This window comes from Ceraceosorus guamensis, assembly GCF_003144195.1.
Source record: "Ceraceosorus guamensis strain MCA 4658 unplaced genomic scaffold IE81scaffold_21, whole genome shotgun sequence".
In the NCBI taxonomy this organism is placed as follows: Eukaryota; Fungi; Basidiomycota; class Exobasidiomycetes; order Ceraceosorales; family Ceraceosoraceae; genus Ceraceosorus; species Ceraceosorus guamensis.
The window spans coordinates 127,562-144,725 of record NW_020290016.1 but is presented as its reverse complement, the minus strand read 5'-3'; the positions used below and the strand labels follow the sequence as shown (position 1 = coordinate 144,725).

At 56.8% G+C, this 17,164-nt stretch overlaps 3 protein-coding genes across 3 annotated transcripts; all 3 read left to right on the top strand.

Annotated features, from left to right (window-relative positions):
• Positions 1–1,577: 1,577 nt before the first annotated feature.
• IE81DRAFT_322577 (CNH-domain-containing protein) lies at positions 1,578–7,413 on the top strand. Its single transcript, XM_025513679.1, has 4 exons — positions 1,578–3,015; positions 3,083–4,404; positions 4,482–5,363; positions 5,446–7,413. The coding sequence occupies exons 1-4, from the start codon at positions 1,998–2,000 to the stop codon at positions 7,369–7,371; spliced, it is 5,148 nt and encodes a 1,715-aa protein (XP_025370441.1). The 5' UTR covers positions 1,578–1,997; the 3' UTR covers positions 7,372–7,413.
• A 668-nt stretch (positions 7,414–8,081) lies between these two features.
• IE81DRAFT_94073 (MFS general substrate transporter) lies at positions 8,082–10,383 on the top strand. Its single transcript, XM_025517761.1, has 2 exons — positions 8,082–10,259; positions 10,331–10,383. Exon 1 carries the CDS (start codon positions 8,180–8,182, stop codon positions 10,187–10,189), a length of 2,010 nt encoding a protein of 669 aa, XP_025370440.1. The 5' UTR covers positions 8,082–8,179; the 3' UTR covers positions 10,190–10,259; positions 10,331–10,383.
• A 1,943-nt stretch (positions 10,384–12,326) lies between these two features.
• Positions 12,327–16,583, top strand: IE81DRAFT_94056 (hypothetical protein). Its single transcript, XM_025517760.1, has 3 exons — positions 12,327–12,491; positions 12,595–12,687; positions 12,846–16,583. The coding sequence occupies exons 1-3, from the start codon at positions 12,479–12,481 to the stop codon at positions 16,310–16,312; spliced, it is 3,573 nt and encodes a 1,190-aa protein (XP_025370439.1). The 5' UTR covers positions 12,327–12,478; the 3' UTR covers positions 16,313–16,583.
• Positions 16,584–17,164: the final 581 nt, after the last annotated feature.

Here is a 17,164-nt window from a genome sequence, read left to right as displayed (position 1 = left end):
ACGACTCCTGCATCGCTGCTGTTGGCTTCTTCAAGCCTTGCGCCCTGCAAGACGGCTCCACTAGTGACTTTGCTATATAGAGCGGTAAACGTCGGTCGCTTGCAAGGTATTCAAAGGCGATACTATTGACTCAATTCAAGACTCTTGTGACTCAGATGACTGTGGGCACCACTCACCACTCACGACTACTGTGCAACAGCTTATCGGCTCGTGACTCAAACTGAAGCAGACCTCTCCTGGCGAGCTGATGCTCATTCAGCACAATCACGAATGAAGTGCTTACACACAGCAGCCAGGGCGCTGCACTAGACACCGCTGTTGTGACTACTCTGTAGTGTAGCTAGCCATCACGAGTGCGGCTCCTGGCTTCCCACTTAATTGTGACTCCATGCCATGTATATATATACGGATTCCTGACTCACGACCGCGCGCGCTAACCACGCTCTGCGGACTGCATGTCAAAGCTGTGTGGAAGACCTCGTGGCATGACAGCAATCTGCTGCCAATGCCCGGCCATCCCAAATCGCAGCTGTGCGAGATGGTGCGCTGGCGGCGAATATGGGCTGCGGTTGCGAGTGACTACTACTACCGCTTCGTGCTTGGCCGTGCTGACCAGCACGCGATTGGAAGGCTCAACCGCGAACGAGACGAGCTTGCGCGGCTAATTATCCAGGCTGGCTGGTGTCAAAACCACTAGCGGAGTACAAAAGATAACTGCTGCGTGAACTCCGCATCCTCTCGTCTCACACGGCCTCGTCCGAGGATCCGTAAATTGTTGCACCTTTGAGAATCGTCGAGACGTGCAAGCCGATGACAAGGCTATGGAATGTGAGCATCATCAGTCAGAGCATGGGGATCGAGCCGTGCGGACTTTGCACGACACGGTCAAGTTCCTCCGCTCGAAGCTGATGGTGCGGTGGTGTGCTTTGCTGCCTGCCCCGTGCTGAGCACGCGTGGTCCCGTTCGTACGCATCGCTCGGAAGCGAAGCCCGGGCCGTCGCAGCGGAGCAGCATACATGGCAACATCTCGCATCAGCTGCCCCATCTTATTCTATGACGGGCACGAGTTCTTGAGTTGATGACCCCTTTGAGGCCTATGCTGACAACGATCGAGGTGCCAGCCAGTGCGCGAGTATTCACCTTCTTTGACGCTCCATCGCGCAGTGGGGTGCGACCGCGTGACAGCCCCTCATTCTCCCATCCAGTCAAGCCTCGTCATGATCGAGTCAAGCTGAGTCAAGAGTCACTGATGAGTGTTGAATCGGGACTTCGTGATTAGGCTCATTAATCAAAGCCACCACCGGCGTGCGTTGTGCGTGCCTCACCTGCACGCAATTTTGAATCACGACAAAACGCGAACGGACCGCGCGCCCTTATTCTTGATTCAAGATTCTTAATGCACTTGATTCAAGATTTTGATTGGTGATTCAATTGCGCCTGACTGAAGCATCACGTGCCGTTTGCACCGCCTTCCCTGCTTCCGCCCCCCGCCGGCCGCCGCGCGGTCTCCAGGGTGGGATGATTGCAGCTAGGAGGCGCACAACAGCTAGCTACTATACTCGTGACTGTGCAGTCAGAGTGCGGTACGGTACCGTAAAGCCATGTACTTGCTGTAACACGCGCCCCATCAGCACTCAAGCAGCGCAGCTGCGTGTGCGGTTTTGTACATCAGTCACCATGCAAGCGCAAGCACTGGGAAGTGCGCACAGCGCTGTCACCCTCATCATCAAATCATCGTCCGATCCCCTCTTGACAGCATCTACAGCACCACACCGGCATTCTTGGGAAGGGAGTCCTACCCAATACGTCCTTTCGGTGCTCCTTCTACGTTCCCTCCGCCCTTTCTACCCTCATTCGTGATCAGCCCCCTGTCGCGTTCACTTGGCACTGGCGACCTCACTTCAGACGCCGAAAGCGGATCGTCGCCAATCGTATTGATCTCTTCATCGCCACGTCGACAGCTTATTCTCTCCACCAGAGAGAGGCACAACATCACTATGCCCCCTGGAGGGCCAAATGGAGGTGCTGGTGGAGCAATGGGTGGCGGTGAGATGGACAAGCGGACAGCAGCGTACGAAAGCATCTTCGGCAGGCCATCGGCCAAGCCCAAAGGACCTGCTCCTCCACCTCCGTCTGGCGGATATGCACCATATCAACTCCCACCTCAGATGGCAGCTACGCAAAATTGGGTACACAACCAAGCCATCGCAGGCTCGCAGCCTCCTGGTCCGTACGGTCAACCACCACCTCGATGGCATTCCCCTGCGCCGCCTGGCCCCTATCGAGTGTCGACCTCTGGGCCACCGCCACACGTGGGTAGCGGTATGTATATGCCCTCTCAACCTTCCCAGGGAGGTCAATATGGAGCCGACGCTATCGACCGGAGAGCCAGCAACGCCCCTTCTATCGCAAGCGGTGGGAGCAGCGATCCGAGGATGAGCTACTACGGGAATCCTGGCGGCCTCAATGCATCGGACATGTACGGTGCTGGCGCTGGCAGTCAAGGACAGGGCAATGGCTATCCGCAAATCCCCAGCAGATCAGCCACGCCAAGCCAGAGTGGTGGCTATCCGGAGGTGCCTGGATACAGACATCCTTCGGTTGCCGGCTCTGCCGGCGCTCTCTATGGCGCTGGCGGCACTCCCTTCGCAACGACTCAGCCATCTTCTCAACGAGGCTCCACAAGCGTGTACGACGGCAGTGCAGCTTATCTGTCGTCAGAGGACATCAGTCCGCGCGCGCCTCCTCAAATTCCAGGACTAGACCTGCCGAAGGCTGAAGAAAGCGACGAGGGTCACTGGTTCAGCGTTAAGCCGGGCACCTCAAATCAGGCCGCGCAAGCTGCAGCAGCAGCCGCCGTGAACGCCAAAGCCGGCGGACACCTTGCAGATGCAGAAGAGGGCAGAAAGACGCCAACAAGTCCTCTGAGGCAAGACGTTCCTCTTGCTGGTGCCACACAATCGCTGAGCGCCCTGAGCATGGGAGGCGGAGGAGCAGATGAGGATGGTGTGAACGGTAAGTGTACCGATATGCCCATGACGAGCGGCAGGCTTGCGCTGATTCTGTTGACTCGTCGATACAGATTTCCAAGAGTACCAGCGAAGGATAGGCGCCAACAATGGCGGCAATGGTAGGTCTGCAGCATCTTCAGTGTATGGTGACATGAGGCGGCGCGGGTCTTTCGAATCCGATGCCCCTTCAGTAGCCAACTCTATGTTCACAGTGTCAGCGCCCTCAAACAACGGTCAACTAGGTCCGCGGATGTACAGCAGCGGGGCGAGCGGCATTGGACCACAAGGGGCTGGCCAGCATCCTGGATATTTTGGCTCCGTCAACATGCCGCCGATGGGTGGCTATGGGCCGTATCAACAGCGCATGCGAACCACTTCGAGCGCCACGCAAGCCGCGCAGGCTGCCTACGCACCCAGCTACGCAGAAAGCAATCTAGAGTGGAGGAAGAGCGTTGAGTCCACCCGTGCTCCTAGCATTGTTCAGGGAATGACTCCCGCTGGTCAAGGTCGTTTCGAGGCCAGAAGCATGTCAGCTGGCCAGTCTATTCGACCGGGTATCCCTACCGCCTTGTCCTCTCCTCACGGCAGTATCGGCAGTGCTGCTGTAAATCATCCGCCTGTACCCAGTCGTCGAGGGCCGCTGGTTTATCCCGCTTTGCTGTCACGCGTCGCGGAAGCTTTCAAGTCTCGAGTCACGCTCTCGGAAAGGACGAAGGACGGATTGTCGTACACCGATGCATTCGATGGCAGAGAAGCGGTGGACAAGATAGCTTACATCATCAAGACTACGGACCGTAATCTTGCGCTGCTCTTGGGAAGAGCGCTGGACGCTCAAAAGTTCTTCCACGACGTTACCTACGACCATAGGCTCAGGGATAGCCCCAACGAGCTGTACCAATTCCGCGTCCGTCTTACGAGCCCTTTCGGCAGCGAGAATGACGTCTTTGAGGACGCAAACGACGGCCAAGCGCATGGAGAAGCTGGCTCACGCCTTTCTGTGCCTATGAACGACCAGAACGGAAGCAGAGCACCCACGAGGGATAGCTCAGCCGCTTCGCTCACTCTGGGTGGCTCAAGCGCTCAAAGTGTCACGGAAAGCAACGTGGCGTCCACGCCGGCCACATCTACGCGCGGTGCGGGCACGCAAAGTCGAAACGCGAACCCCACTCCGATGGCGTCGGGATACCCTTCTGCTGATATGGAAGAGGAAGACGCGTTGCCTACCGGAGTCTTCACGCTCTTGACGGACTGCTACAGCCCAACGTGTACACGTGATCGACTTTGTTATTCTATCGCTTGCCCGAGGCGCTTGGAGCAGCAAGCGCGACTGAATATGAAGCCGCAAGCTGTGCTCAAGCGAAGTCTTAGCAAAGAGTCGCTTGGAGAGACGAAGGTGAGCGTTGCGCACTCGATTCAGAGCCATCATTGGCAGTCGCTGACTGATTGGTATGTGATCGTGCTCGGCCGCAGGAGCAAGGAGCGCTGTGGGCGGAATCGGTATCAAAGGAGATTTTGGAGAGTGTCTCGGAGAAGGAACGCAAGCGTCAAGAGCTCATCAACGAAGTCATATACACCGAACGCGACTTTGTTCGGGATCTGGAGTATCTTCGAGACTTTTGGATCAAGCCTTTGCGAACCCGAGACATCATCGCTGATGCGCGGCGGGATGACTTTGTCACGCAGGTGTTTTGGAATGTGCTGGAAATACACGCCGTCAATTCCAAGCTGGCAGATATGCTCGGCAAGCGTCAGAAACAACAAGCGGTGGTGGAACGGATAGGCGACCTTCTTCTGGAGATGGTGCCATACTTCCAGCCCTTCGTCAAGTACGGTGCACACCAATTGTACGGCAAGTACGAATTCGAGAAGGAGAAGGCGAGCAATCCTGCATTCCTCAAATTTGTTGAAGAGACAGAACGGCTGCCAGAGTCGCGGAAGCTAGAGCTGAATGGTTACCTAACCAAGCCCACCACTCGTCTGGCCCGTTATCCTCTGTTGCTCGAAGGTGTGGCCAAGGCGACGGAGGACGACAGCCCAGATAAGCAGGCCCTGCCAAAGGTGATCAAGATTGTCAAGGAATTCCTGAGCAAGGTGAACACGGAATCCGGCAAGAGTGAAAATCGTTTCAACCTCGCCCAGCTGGATCAGCAGCTGGTCTTCAAGCAAGGAGAAGCTGTTGATCTGAGGCTCCGAGACGAACAGCGAGAGCTCGTGTTCAAAGGACCTCTCAAGAGGAGAGGTGGTTCTCAGAGCGAGAGCGGCGACCTCCAAGTCTTCCTGTTCGATCACGCTCTGTTGATGGCGAAAGCGAAGAACGTGCACAAGCACGAGCTCTACAAAGTGTTCAGAAAGGTGGGTCGCCGCCATGCAAGGCCGACTAGTCAATGTCCGTACTAAAAACCCCCTCCCCCGCTCCCTTGCATACGCTCCCCAGCCGATACCACTCGAGCTTCTGATCGTCACAGTGTACGATGAGGTCCCGACTGGTAAGGGCACTGCGACGAGACCCAAGTCCGTCATGTCGCGTACGTCTACAGGCAATCGTCTCAGCGGTGGCGTGCCAACAGGCTCGGCTCCGAAGCAAGATCAAAAGACAGGCTACGCCTTGACGTTTACCTACTTGGGCAGGAAAGGATACACGCAGACGCTTTGGGCAAGCACCTTCGTTAGCCGGAAGAAGTGGTTCGAGCACATCGAGGCTCGACAGGATGTCCTGCGACAGCGTTCAAATATCTTTGACACGATCACACTCAGCGAGAGCTTCTTTAGCGGACCTGCAAAGGTGACTTGCTCTGTGCCGTTCGACTTTGGCAGACGCATCATATACGGCACAGACGACGGCGTTTACCTATCAGATCTGCGGGAGAAGGCTCGTCCGCCAACCAAGGTGCTGCCTTTGCCTGGCGTCACACAGATGGACGTGCTGGAAGAGTATCAGATATTGATTATTCTTGCTGAACGCAGCGTGCACACTTTCACTCTGGACGCATTGGACCCTTCCGACCCAATGGGATCTTTGAAGCGTGGGCGCCGTATCTCTTCTCACACGTCCTTTTTCAAAGCCGGACAGTGTCTCGGACGGACGCTGGTGTGCGTCGTCAAGTCTTCTTCGCTCTCATCGACCATCAAGACGCTCGAGCCGATTGAGCAAAATGTCAGAGGGAAGAAGCAGCCCACCTTCCGCAAGCTCTTGCAAGGAGGTCAGGAAACCTTGCGCGTCTTCAAGGAGTTCTATATCCCGACGGAAAGTAGCAGCATCCACTTCCTCAAGAGCAAACTATGCGTTGGTTGCACCAAGGGCTTTGAGATCGTCGACCTCGAAACGCTCGACACCCAAGGATTGCTGGATCCTGCTGACTCTAATTTGGACTTTGTGCAACGCAAGGAGACGGTCAAGCCCATTGCCATCTATCGGATCGACGGCGAGTTCTTGCTGTGCTACGACGAATTTGCGTTCTACGTCAACAAGAACGGATGGCGTTCGAAGGGCAACTGGATCATCCATTGGGAGGGAAATCCAACCTCTTTCGCGTATCATCATCCTTACGTGCTTGCCTTTGAGCCAAGCTTCATCGAAGTCCGACACGTGCAGACAGGCGCCTTGCATCAGGTTATCACTGGCTACAACTTGAGGTGTCTGTTCGCAGACGTCGCGCCTCCTGCATCATCGTCAAGCTCCAGCGTGTCGAGCAGCGCGGCGAGCAGTAAGGTGAATTTGCACGGTTCGCCAGCGCCGAGCGCCATGAATTCGTACGGTAGACCGCCTTATCCGGGAGCCCCACCGATGGCTCCAGACTATCCGCCTGGCGGACTCTCGCGCGCTCAAAGTTTCCAGATGGGTATGAACGGTGCTCCTCCTGGTGCCGCGTATGGACGGCCGCCAATGGGCCCTGGACCCAGGCCACCGCCATACGGGCCACAACCAGGCCAGCCGATGTACCGACCTGGCGTGCCATTTGCTTTTACTGCTGCGCAAGCACCCCGGCCACCTCCTCTGCAGAGAAATCCTGTCTGGGAAAGTGTTGCTGCAAGCCGCAACCAAATTGTCTTTGTAAGTTCACTTTTGTTTTCTCCGCATCCCTCGCGGATTGTTGACGCTGGCCCACCCACATACAGATGGGAGATACCACTGTTTTCTGCATACGGCCTGCCAACACGAGCTCTCTTTCGAATTCCATCAGCTCAGCTGGTGGTGGATAAACTCGCACGCTTTCACGAATTACGCCTTGCGCTCACAGCAAGTGTACTCTTTTGCTTTCGCCTTTCTACCTCATTAGAACTCGTTTCTTGCCCTCTGTCTGTCTCGCCTTGTTACTGCCATTTGCATCTCGTCTTGATACACCGCGAATCCGACCTATAGCCTGGAAAGCTCTCTGGCACTACTCATTTTGTCGGAACGACAGCGTTGCTTTTGAAATTTGTTGATGCGCTGGTTGCTCCGCCTTGTTCTGAGAGGCTGCTTTGTTGCTTGCTATTACCGCTCCTGCCACGCTCATTTCTGAAAAGCCGCTTAAAGGTTCTGTCGGGTACCCATCACGCGACTCGATCGCGACTACGCCGCGTTGCGGAGTAAGCGGGGCATCGGCAGAAGCGCCGATCGTGCCGAGGGCACTAGACCGCACCGCCCCATCTGCAGACGCTGGAGCAAAGATCTGCAAGTCGTCCGTCACTGCATGCCACCTGCTGCCGGCATAACTTGAAAGGGTAACATCGCTGCATGATCGTGCCAGTGGACGCTTGCTGCGAAACCGGCGACTTGCAAGATGCGAGCAAAACCGATCAAGTCCGAAGGCGATGGTCAGAGGTACACACAAGGGCTTATCGGTCCAAAATCCCATTCCTGATTTCTCAGTGTTTGCTTAGAGGCCGGACCCCGTCAAACGTGTGTTTCAGCCGTGTCGTGTAGCATCCATACGTTCAACATCAAGTCGTGCGAACCCTCCAAGCATGAAGTACGGGTCAGAGCGCTGATCACATCAGAAGCTGACTGGACCAACCATGCGAATCATGACAACCGTGCCTTAACTGACACTTGTTCGCACACCCGAGCTTGACGCCGTCTCAGCGCGGACAGCTCACGACTCTAAGCTGCTCGCATCTCTCCAGAGTCCCGACGCAAGCTGCTCTAACCGCTCACAAAACATCCTCAAAGCCTGGAGTGGTTGCAAATGCTGACTGAACAGCAGCCCAAAGACTGCGTCGATCGTCGAGACAGTGCACAACCAGAACATCACCCAGGTAGCACCGCCGATGATCACGGCGAACACGACACAGCGACCCTTTCAGAAGCGACGCACGCCGAGGCTAGCGACAACGAGCGCAATCTCAAAGATGAGGCCGTAGCTGCAGGCGATGTAGAGGCGGGGCCTGCCACGCCAGCAGCCGCTTCAAATGGACTAGGCGGCAATGAAGCCGAAAAGTATGTTCCAAACGAGCAGACGAACTATGTCCCGCGAAGGCAAATCATCATCATCTTCTTTGTGCTGGCTGCATCGACCATGTGCAGCCTTTTGGACCAATCCACCCTGGCGGTCGCCATTCCTATCATCTCCACCGAGCTCGGTAGCGGCACTCAAAGCGCATGGATTTCGAGCGCTTACTTCCTGACCAGCACTTCATTTCAGCTGCTCTACGGACGGATATCCGACATTTGCGGTCGAAAGAATTGTCTGCTGGGATGCGTTGTCATCTTTTTCTTCGGAAGCCTTGCCAGCTCGCTCGCGCGGACGACCACCCAGCTCGCGATTTTCAGGGCCTTTACTGGCATCGGTGGCGGTGGCCTCATCACCCTGAGTCAGGTGGTCATTTCGGACGTGGTTTCCCTGCGCCAAAGAGGAACTTATCAGGGTATTCTCGGCGCCGTCGTAGCCGTGTTCAACGGAGTAGGCCCCATCATTGGAGGCGCGTTCGCGAGCAAGGCCAGCTGGAGAGACATCTTTCGACTTCAACTTCCGCTATCTGCCTTCAGCTTCGCCATGGTCTTCTTCTTTCTGCCAGCTAAAAAGGTGCATGGGAGCGCCAAAGCCAAATTCAAAGCTATCGATTGGCTCGGAGCAATCCTGACCCTGGCTTCCTCGCTTCTGATCGTCCTCGGCCTCACGTGGGGAGGCGGTGAACACCCGTGGTCTTCCTCCTGGGTTCTCGGTCCTCTCATCGTCGGCGGGGGCGTTGCCGTAGTGTTCTGCCTATGGGAGTGGAAGGGCACACGCTTGCCGCTCATGCCTCTCCAGCTCTTTCGCAAGCGTATCATCGTCGGTGGCATGATCTGCCAGCTCATCAATGGCTGGGTCTTCTTGGTGCAGATCTTCTACATCACCCAATTCTACCAACTGGTGTTTGGTTATCCAGCTATCATCGCAGCTGCGCTAATCATTCCGCTCACCGTGGTACAGACCCTCTCGTCCACCGCAAGTGGCTTGATCCTCAGCTGGACCGGCACGTATCGTTGGAACCTCCTCGTGGGCTGGATCGTCTGGAGCGTCGCCATGGGCCTCTTCAGCACTTTGAGAGAAGGTGATGGCAAGGGCAAACAGATCGGTTATGGCTTGCTCGCTGGTGTCGGCGTCGGCAACACGCTCAGCATCTCACTGGTGGCAATGCAAGGCGCTGTGGAGCGCAAAGACCAAGCTGTGACCACCGCAGCACGCAACTTCTTTCGAAACCTCGGTGGTAGTCTAGGACTTGCGGTTGCTGCTACAATCATCAACAATGTGACCGTCAGCGCACTACAGCCGTTGGGATGGTCGACTGAGCGCATCGAGCAAGTGTTAAACGACCCTTCCGCTTTGCTGCAAAGTTCTATAGGCGGCTCTGGCAGCAATGTCGCTCCTCTGAGCGCGGAAGAGCTCAGTCAGCTACGAGAAGCCTACCGACAAGGCTTTTCCAAGAATTTCTACCTCTTGGCCGCTCTCACGGCTGCTGCGTTCTTCGTCACGGTCTTCCTGATCCCGCAGCGGTCTGTCGATCGCAGCGATGACCAAGCGCTGCGAGATCAAGCGAAGAAAGAGCTCGATGAGAAAAGGCAAATCAGAAAGGTGAAGAATTCCTCTGGTGAGACCTCGCCAGTCCAGAGCGCTTCGGATGCTCAAGGAAGCTCGCATCCTCGAGATGCGGAGGCCCCCGAATCGCAGCCATCCAAATCGACTCCAGCTGCTGTGCAAGACGCTGGGACGCGCTAGTCCTCGAGCTCGTACGAGTTTCGCCCACCTGACCCATAGGTGTGACTACCAGTGTACTAATATCGGCATTGTACGTACACGCAACCATTCGATCACGACTCACCCGTTGCTCACTGCGACTTTTCCAAGCTTTGACTTCAGCAACCCTCTTGTCGACCATGTGCATGGTGTGAGCTAGCGCGGAAGATGAGAGATCATCATTGTAGTGGTTGAGCGACTGCTTGGAACGCGAGACAGGCGCACCTTGAACAGCTGCGCCAACCTCACGCGGCGTCTTTGATACTTCGAATCATCAGGACATCAGGAGTCGCTTCAAATGAACGTCGCGCCATCACACCTCTCGACTGGAACCATTTTGATTGAGGAACCAAGAATCGATACCTCGGATGATCGTTCGACACGTGTCTGCAGAGAGCCGACGTCGCGCGAGCAGGCACGACTCGATCAGAACGACGTTAAAAGTTTGCGCCAAGCAGCGGCCGGTTAGGGGGAAATGTGTGAGAGCGCTCTACGTGTGTCGATACCACCGCTGAGGCCAAGTCAGAGCACTCGCCAGCAGCAGCAGCACCTTTCGGAACGCGTAGCTGACGAATCACGAATCAACAATCAGAATCACGAATGTTGCGCTCAAAGCTCCCTGCTACTCGATTGCAAAGCAATGCTGGCTATAGGGTCGAGTGGGGCAATGTGCACATCTTTCCTTAGTCACGAGTCGCCGTGCACAGAATCGTGAACGAATGAGTGGGTGCGTGCGCGCGCGCGCGCACACAACCATGCATGCATCCGCTTGAACGCCGTCATCAGATTCGAGATGGTCATCAAATCCACACCTCGTGCCTCCTTGAACTGCCCTGCCCGCTTTAATTGCGCCTGATCGAGGCGTTGGTTGAATGAGCCGCGCGCATGATTGTGTGGCGGCGGTGCGGAGATGCACTAGCGCCGCTCTGGGCGCGCGCGACCCTTATTTCCTGGCGAATCATGAACGTATACACCAATTGCAGCAACTATAATCTGAATCCATCCACGCCTGGTCTGCGCATTTGGTTCGCAGCTGCACGCGGCGTACAGTCAAACCCGGCTATAAGCACTATGGTCTATTGTCACAACTCAATGTATTCACCCAAATGGACGGCCCCCATTTGATTTGGCAGGCAAAATCAGAGTTATAATCACAACCCTTCTTTAATCACTATCACCTCTTTTTACTGGGCACCAAACATGCAATCTACACCATACAGCAAGCTTCTGTAGTCACGCTCAATAGTCATGTGACCAAAGATCTGGTCACATGACCAGAAAATCAAGTCACATGACCAGAAAATCACGTCACATGACAAAAAAATTGAGTCACATGACCAGTTTTTTGTCCCATGACGTGGCGCCTATTGGCACACCCTGCTGTAGTCACCAAAAATAAGCGCCCCCAATGGGGTGAATATAGGCGGGTTTGACTGTATACCGTACTCTTGATTTATATGTACGCGCATTCCGGTGGGTATATAGACCTACTGCTTATTGCGCGTAGTGTGTCGCGCGCCATGTAGCAAAAACGCGCGTGGCTGATCAGCGCTACACATGTACTCACTTGTGAAACAGATGCACGCACGGCGCCGAGGCTGACGTTGCGCGCCCGCAAACAGCACAGCATATGGCAGCCATGTGAGTCTTGACCTTGCATACGGTGCAGCATGCATGCATCAAGCCTGCGCGCGTCGATGCGCTATCCAGCAGGAACTCACCACGGCGTGCTGCTTTCTTCGACGTTTTGCTGTACTACGCGCTCGCCGAGCTGCTGTGCCGCCGCGGCTGTGATCTCCACCCTTCCTTCCTGCTGCCTTGCTGCTGCTGCTGCGCAGCTGCACCCAGACGGCTCAGAAGGCTAGCGCGGGATTTGCAGCTCGCATTTGCCGCACATTGGGCCGCTCGTACGTCAGATTCAACCCGCGTCCTGCTTTACCGGCACCAACCTACTCCGCGTCGCTTCGCGCATTGCTACCACCATCTCGGCGACCCTTCCACCCTCACAGAAGCGGCAGCGTGAAGACCACTCACATCGCAAGCCCGAGTCGCTCTCTCGGGCTCGACATTTCCGAACGCAATCACGGTCTTCCAGGCAGCTAGGGAACCGCGGAGAACTACAAGACGCCAAGGTTTTGCCCATATATACTCGACCCCAGTTGCAGAGAAGGACCACTCTGACGAGCGCCCCTCTCCTTGCGCGGTCTCTCGACCACGGCGACTTACGTCAATCCATTCCCAACTCACGCTGAGCTTTTGGAAATCCCAGCAATGTATCGCGATGGTGAGTCTGCGGACCTGCAGCAAAGCCCAACGCACGCTTGAGTTCTGTGGATCGAGCTGATCCTACCACAACTTCACCTCCCACCACCGCTCGACGTGGCCAGGTCAGCATCGCAAAGCAACAGGAGGCTATCATGGACCCGCTGGCAACGGTCGTAGTGAGCGTGAAGAAGAACTTGCTGCTCAATCATCACGAGGTAAGTGCACATCGGAATTTGTGCGAATGATGGTCGCCCACACGACTCTGGCAGACACAGTAGGTCTGGGCCGAATCTTCGCCATGCTAAAAATGGCCAGACAAGGTGATCAAAGGCAGATTACCGGCTAACAGGGGACTCCTCCGTGCTGCGCACAGACCATCACCATGCCGCATCACCTCCTTATGGTCATTCTTACGCCTCGCAGGGCGGAATGAGTATGCCGGGGCACGGGCACGGGCACGGGCACGGCCATGGCTATCCTGGTCCACCGCATCACAGCCAGCCACCGCCACCCATCTCTCCGGGAAGACGACCTCGAACCCCAACTTCTTCGTACCGGCCGTGGGACCCTGCGAACCAGTCAGGACCGATGTCAGCTCCATCCTCTGCTCCTCGCGTGCCGCCGGCTGGAAGCGCAGCAAATCCTACTAGGGGACGCTCTGGACACTCTAGCCAATTCGATAGCGGCCATCACGATCAAAATCATGCTCGGATAGCCAGCTGGAATGCGCCGCCCTCGCATGGAGGCCATGCAAGCAGTGGTCCCCCACGCAGTGGCTATGGCGGGCATCGCGAACCAAGCTATCACTCGCCAGTCGACACTCGCGCCGCCCTGCCAGCCGAGCCGTGGTCTAGCAGTAATGCGCAAAGCTATGGAATGCGGAGAAGTGCATCGCCACTCTTGCCTCGTGCGCGAAGATCTCTTGACCAAGATGGGCATGGAAGAAATGTTGGCGGAGATGAAGCTCCAGCAGCTCCTCGGGGCGACCCCATGAGCATGAGTTCCATTCTCGGACCTTCCGGTGGATCGCGAGAGCGAGATCGTGATACGAGTCCCGGAAAGCACAGGCGTGCGGACGACCCCAGCCCCAGTCCGAGGACATTGGCGGCGCAGGCTGGGGCAGAACCTGGACCGCCAAGGGCGTCTAGCGCCATCACCAACGACAGTGCTGTGGCTGCACTGGCAAGGCGCAAGTGGAGCGGGCCTCTTGCCGAGGAAGCGCAACAGCAAGCAGCTGCTTGGCGAGCGCAAGAGATGGGCAGATTTGGCGGCGGGCATGGTCGAACCCACTCTGGAGACATGCGCTATGCTGCGAGCCCAAATTTCGCTTCCAATATGCCGCTTCCATCTGCAGGAGGTCCTGGAGGTCGTTTTCCTCCGCAGCAGGGCCATCCCGCTGCAACGCAATCTATCGGTCGACCACCTGCTGGCAGCCGACAGGGGAGCCCAATTCATGACAAGGGAGCGCCGATAGGTTCGACGGGTGGCGCAGCTCCACACAAGCGGAAACGGGACCACGAGGGACTACCGTCACCACCACCTACACGCCAACCAGTGCCACCTTATGGCAGCGGACCAGAACACTCTGACTATCCTGCTCACCATCAGCCTCGACCCAGTGCAAGCCCTGCATTTGCTGGAGGCCCTCTTCCTCCCCCTCGAGCACCGGATCCGCGGGCCTACCCATATGGACCGCCTCCTGCGTCGGGTCCGACACCACAGCCTTCGAATCAGAGTGCTACCGCGCGACCTCGACCGCCCGCGCAGAACGTGTCTGGACCAGACACATACGCTAACCAGCAGTCGAGGGCTGGTCCACCTTACAATCCGTACGATCAGCGCCAACGTCCTCCACCCGGCACTGCTGAGACCCACCCGGCGAACACGTTCCAGCACCACCTAGGCCACGCTGGCTACGCTCACGCGCAGCCGGGCGTGAACGAACCCTCGGGTGGGCAAATGTACCCAGCCAAGCACTCTCCAACGATCCAACACAGACAAGCTGGCGTTCACGAGCCAATGCCACCAGCTGCAGGCCGAGGCGTACCAGCAGTGCCTCCGGGCCAAAATCCGTATCAGAGCATGGCATCTGGACAACTGCAGGAGATGCCTCCGAGCGCACCTAAACGAGCTCCCGCGTCGCGGCCGCGCAAGTCTGGGACTCAGAAGCGCGTCAAGGCAGAGCAAGAGGCTCTCCAGCACGCAGGCATGCTTGCACCACCTGGAAATCTGCAGCAAGGTCATGGTGTACCCCGGCCACTCAGCATGTTGCCTCCACAAGGTATCCATGCGGAACAAGCTGCCGCCCAGCATCAACATCAGCAAGAGCAGCAGCGCCATGAAGAGCACTTGCGCAGACAGCAGCAACAGGAGCACGAGCAGCAGCAACTTGCTGCCCAGGCTCACGCTCACGCTCAAGCCCAGGCACAGGCACAGGCACAGGCGCAAGCCCAGGCACAGGCACGAGTGCAAGCACAGGCACAAGCCAACGCTTATGCACGGCCCTGGCTAGCCAGCACTGGGGGCCGCGTTTTTGACGAGTACAACTCGAATAGCAGGTACGAGCCAGTGCTACGTCCAGCTATTGGCTTGGCAGGAGGTCGCAAAGGTGGAGCTTCCGAAAGCGGCAGAGTGCCAACGCGCGATTTTGATGCTGGCCCTCGCGTTGACTCCGAAGCGGTCTGGGAGCACCTGGAAAAGGTGGAAGGGCGCTTACGTGACGATTTCCTGCTTACTCCCGAGAACTTGAAGCACGGCGATTACAACTCTGCTCTGCGCGAGATTGGCGAACGCACCGCCAGCAGTGCCCCGAAGCCGCCGACGGCCGTCTCTGCTTCTGAGGCGAAGACTGGACCTCACGGAGCCAACACTGACACAGCCTCAGTCAAAGCGGCCCGCCATCTCGGAAGCTGGATTTACGATCCAAAAATCGACCCGCTACTTCCTGGTGAGCTTCTGGCTGCCAACGTTGGCTCGACTCTCGAAGTACGCATCTCAGGCGCATGGTTGGGGCCTGGTCCCACTCTAGACGATGCTTCATCGCGCGTTGGCGCAAACGGTAGACCAGACGCAGCATCTAAGAGCGAGGAACAGTTGTCAGTGCGTCTTCCCGAAACGGGTCGCCACTCCTCCGCTGAACCAGCCAATGCCAAGGACTTGCAATTCGCATCCAATATCGACAAATGGCGCTTGGGCTGGAGAGGTCAAGAGCACTTTAGAATGATGCTGAATGAGCGAGCAAACCTCAAGGGGGCGCGCGCTGCTGCAACGTTGCGCCACGTCGACCGGACGATTGAGAGGGAAGAGACGACTGTGAAGGCTTCGTTCAAGGAGAAGGGGACCGAAATATTCTGGAGCCAGCAGGCCCTTCTGCGACGCCGTATCTGGGGCACAGATGTCTATACCGATGACTCTGACATCGTCGCTATGTGCACTCATGCTGGATGGATCGACGGTCCGGCGCTCGACGACGTGCCTGGATGGGTACCACCGGGCAATGCCATGTTCGCGTGGAAGGAAGCGCGACTCGCGAAAGATGAAAACGACGACACCCATAGTGGAGAGCCTGAGAGAGACGTGCGAGCCGCCAGCGCACCCCTTAAAGGCATGGTCAAGCCCAACGTGCCGGCGCACGCGAGATCCAGCACGACATGCGATCTGTCGGTCCATCTTCGTGTTGGACCCCGCTTGATTGCGTACAAGGGTAGCCAGCGCTCCGGCGTGCGGTCGCGTAGCTGGGGCAACACACATGATGGAGTGAGCCTCGTCATCGAGAGCGTTGAGCTGAAGGAGGTGAGTATGCATGGGGCGCTGGCACAACGATCAAGATCTTTCAGCTGACCTTCGCTTATGCAAATTATCAGCCTGGCTACGCATCCTTACAACGGGGCGTGCGCGGAACAAAGAAGCGAATCGATCATCTCGCATCTCTCAAACTTCTTGCGGATGTCGCTTCTCTGCCTGCAGAGGAACCACTCGGCTCGCTCAACGGGCACAACGCTGAGCACGATACCGGGGCAGCACAAGCCACAGGTTCAGAGCCTGTATCTCAACCTCTCACGGACACTAAAAATGCAGGGCTGGCGCCCTTCGCGAAGCTCATTTCCCTCGTCGATGCTGCAAAGCTAGCAGCAGTATCCCGCCTGTCTTCTGAGCAGCAGAACTCCACCGAGCATCCTCAAAGACACTTCTGGGACCTGCAGAGATCCAACGTGGCTGCTGTTGAAAGCGCCTGAGCCCCGCCCGCGTCTCACCCAAACGACACTGAGACTTGAACCCCAAAATTTTCACCACTAGTCCACGTCCCGAAAAGCAGGGAGTGGGTTTTTGTATCCTAAGTCAGAAAGATGTCGGGCGTGGCACGTCGGATCAATGACAGTAATCAAAGATATGGACCGAGAGGGCCAAGTGAGCCGCGTTGGTGTTCACTCCATCGTAGATGCGTCAGGTTCTGAAAGAAGCTTCGACATGCCCACCGAATGCCCGCGCAGGGCTCTACGGCCGTACACTTGAGCTGCTGCATTCGTGATTGTGACGCTCGTGCATGCGCTGCAGAGACGGCTAAGACGGAAACGTCCGCAATCTCGGGCGGAAAGCGCAAGGGGACGCGTATGTGTGTGCTTTGGCACCAAATTTCACGACACAGGAGACACTTCACAATCATGAGGCGAGAGCCTTTGCGGGTTTCGCAAG

Coding starts and splice junctions, on each gene's coding strand:
- IE81DRAFT_322577 (XM_025513679.1), top strand. CDS start 1,998: ATGCCCCCTGGAGGGCCAAATGGAGGTGCTGGTGGAGCAATGGGTGGC. Junction 4,405..4,481: donor AGTCGCTTGGAGAGACGAAG/GTGAGCGTTGCG, acceptor GCTCGGCCGCAG/GAGCAAGGAGCGCTGTGGGC. Junction 5,364..5,445: donor TCTACAAAGTGTTCAGAAAG/GTGGGTCGCCGC, acceptor TACGCTCCCCAG/CCGATACCACTCGAGCTTCT.
- IE81DRAFT_94056 (XM_025517760.1), top strand. Junction 12,688..12,845: donor TGCTGCTCAATCATCACGAG/GTAAGTGCACAT, acceptor TGCTGCGCACAG/ACCATCACCATGCCGCATCA.
- IE81DRAFT_94073 (XM_025517761.1), top strand. CDS start 8,180: ATGCTGACTGAACAGCAGCCCAAAGACTGCGTCGATCGTCGAGACAGT.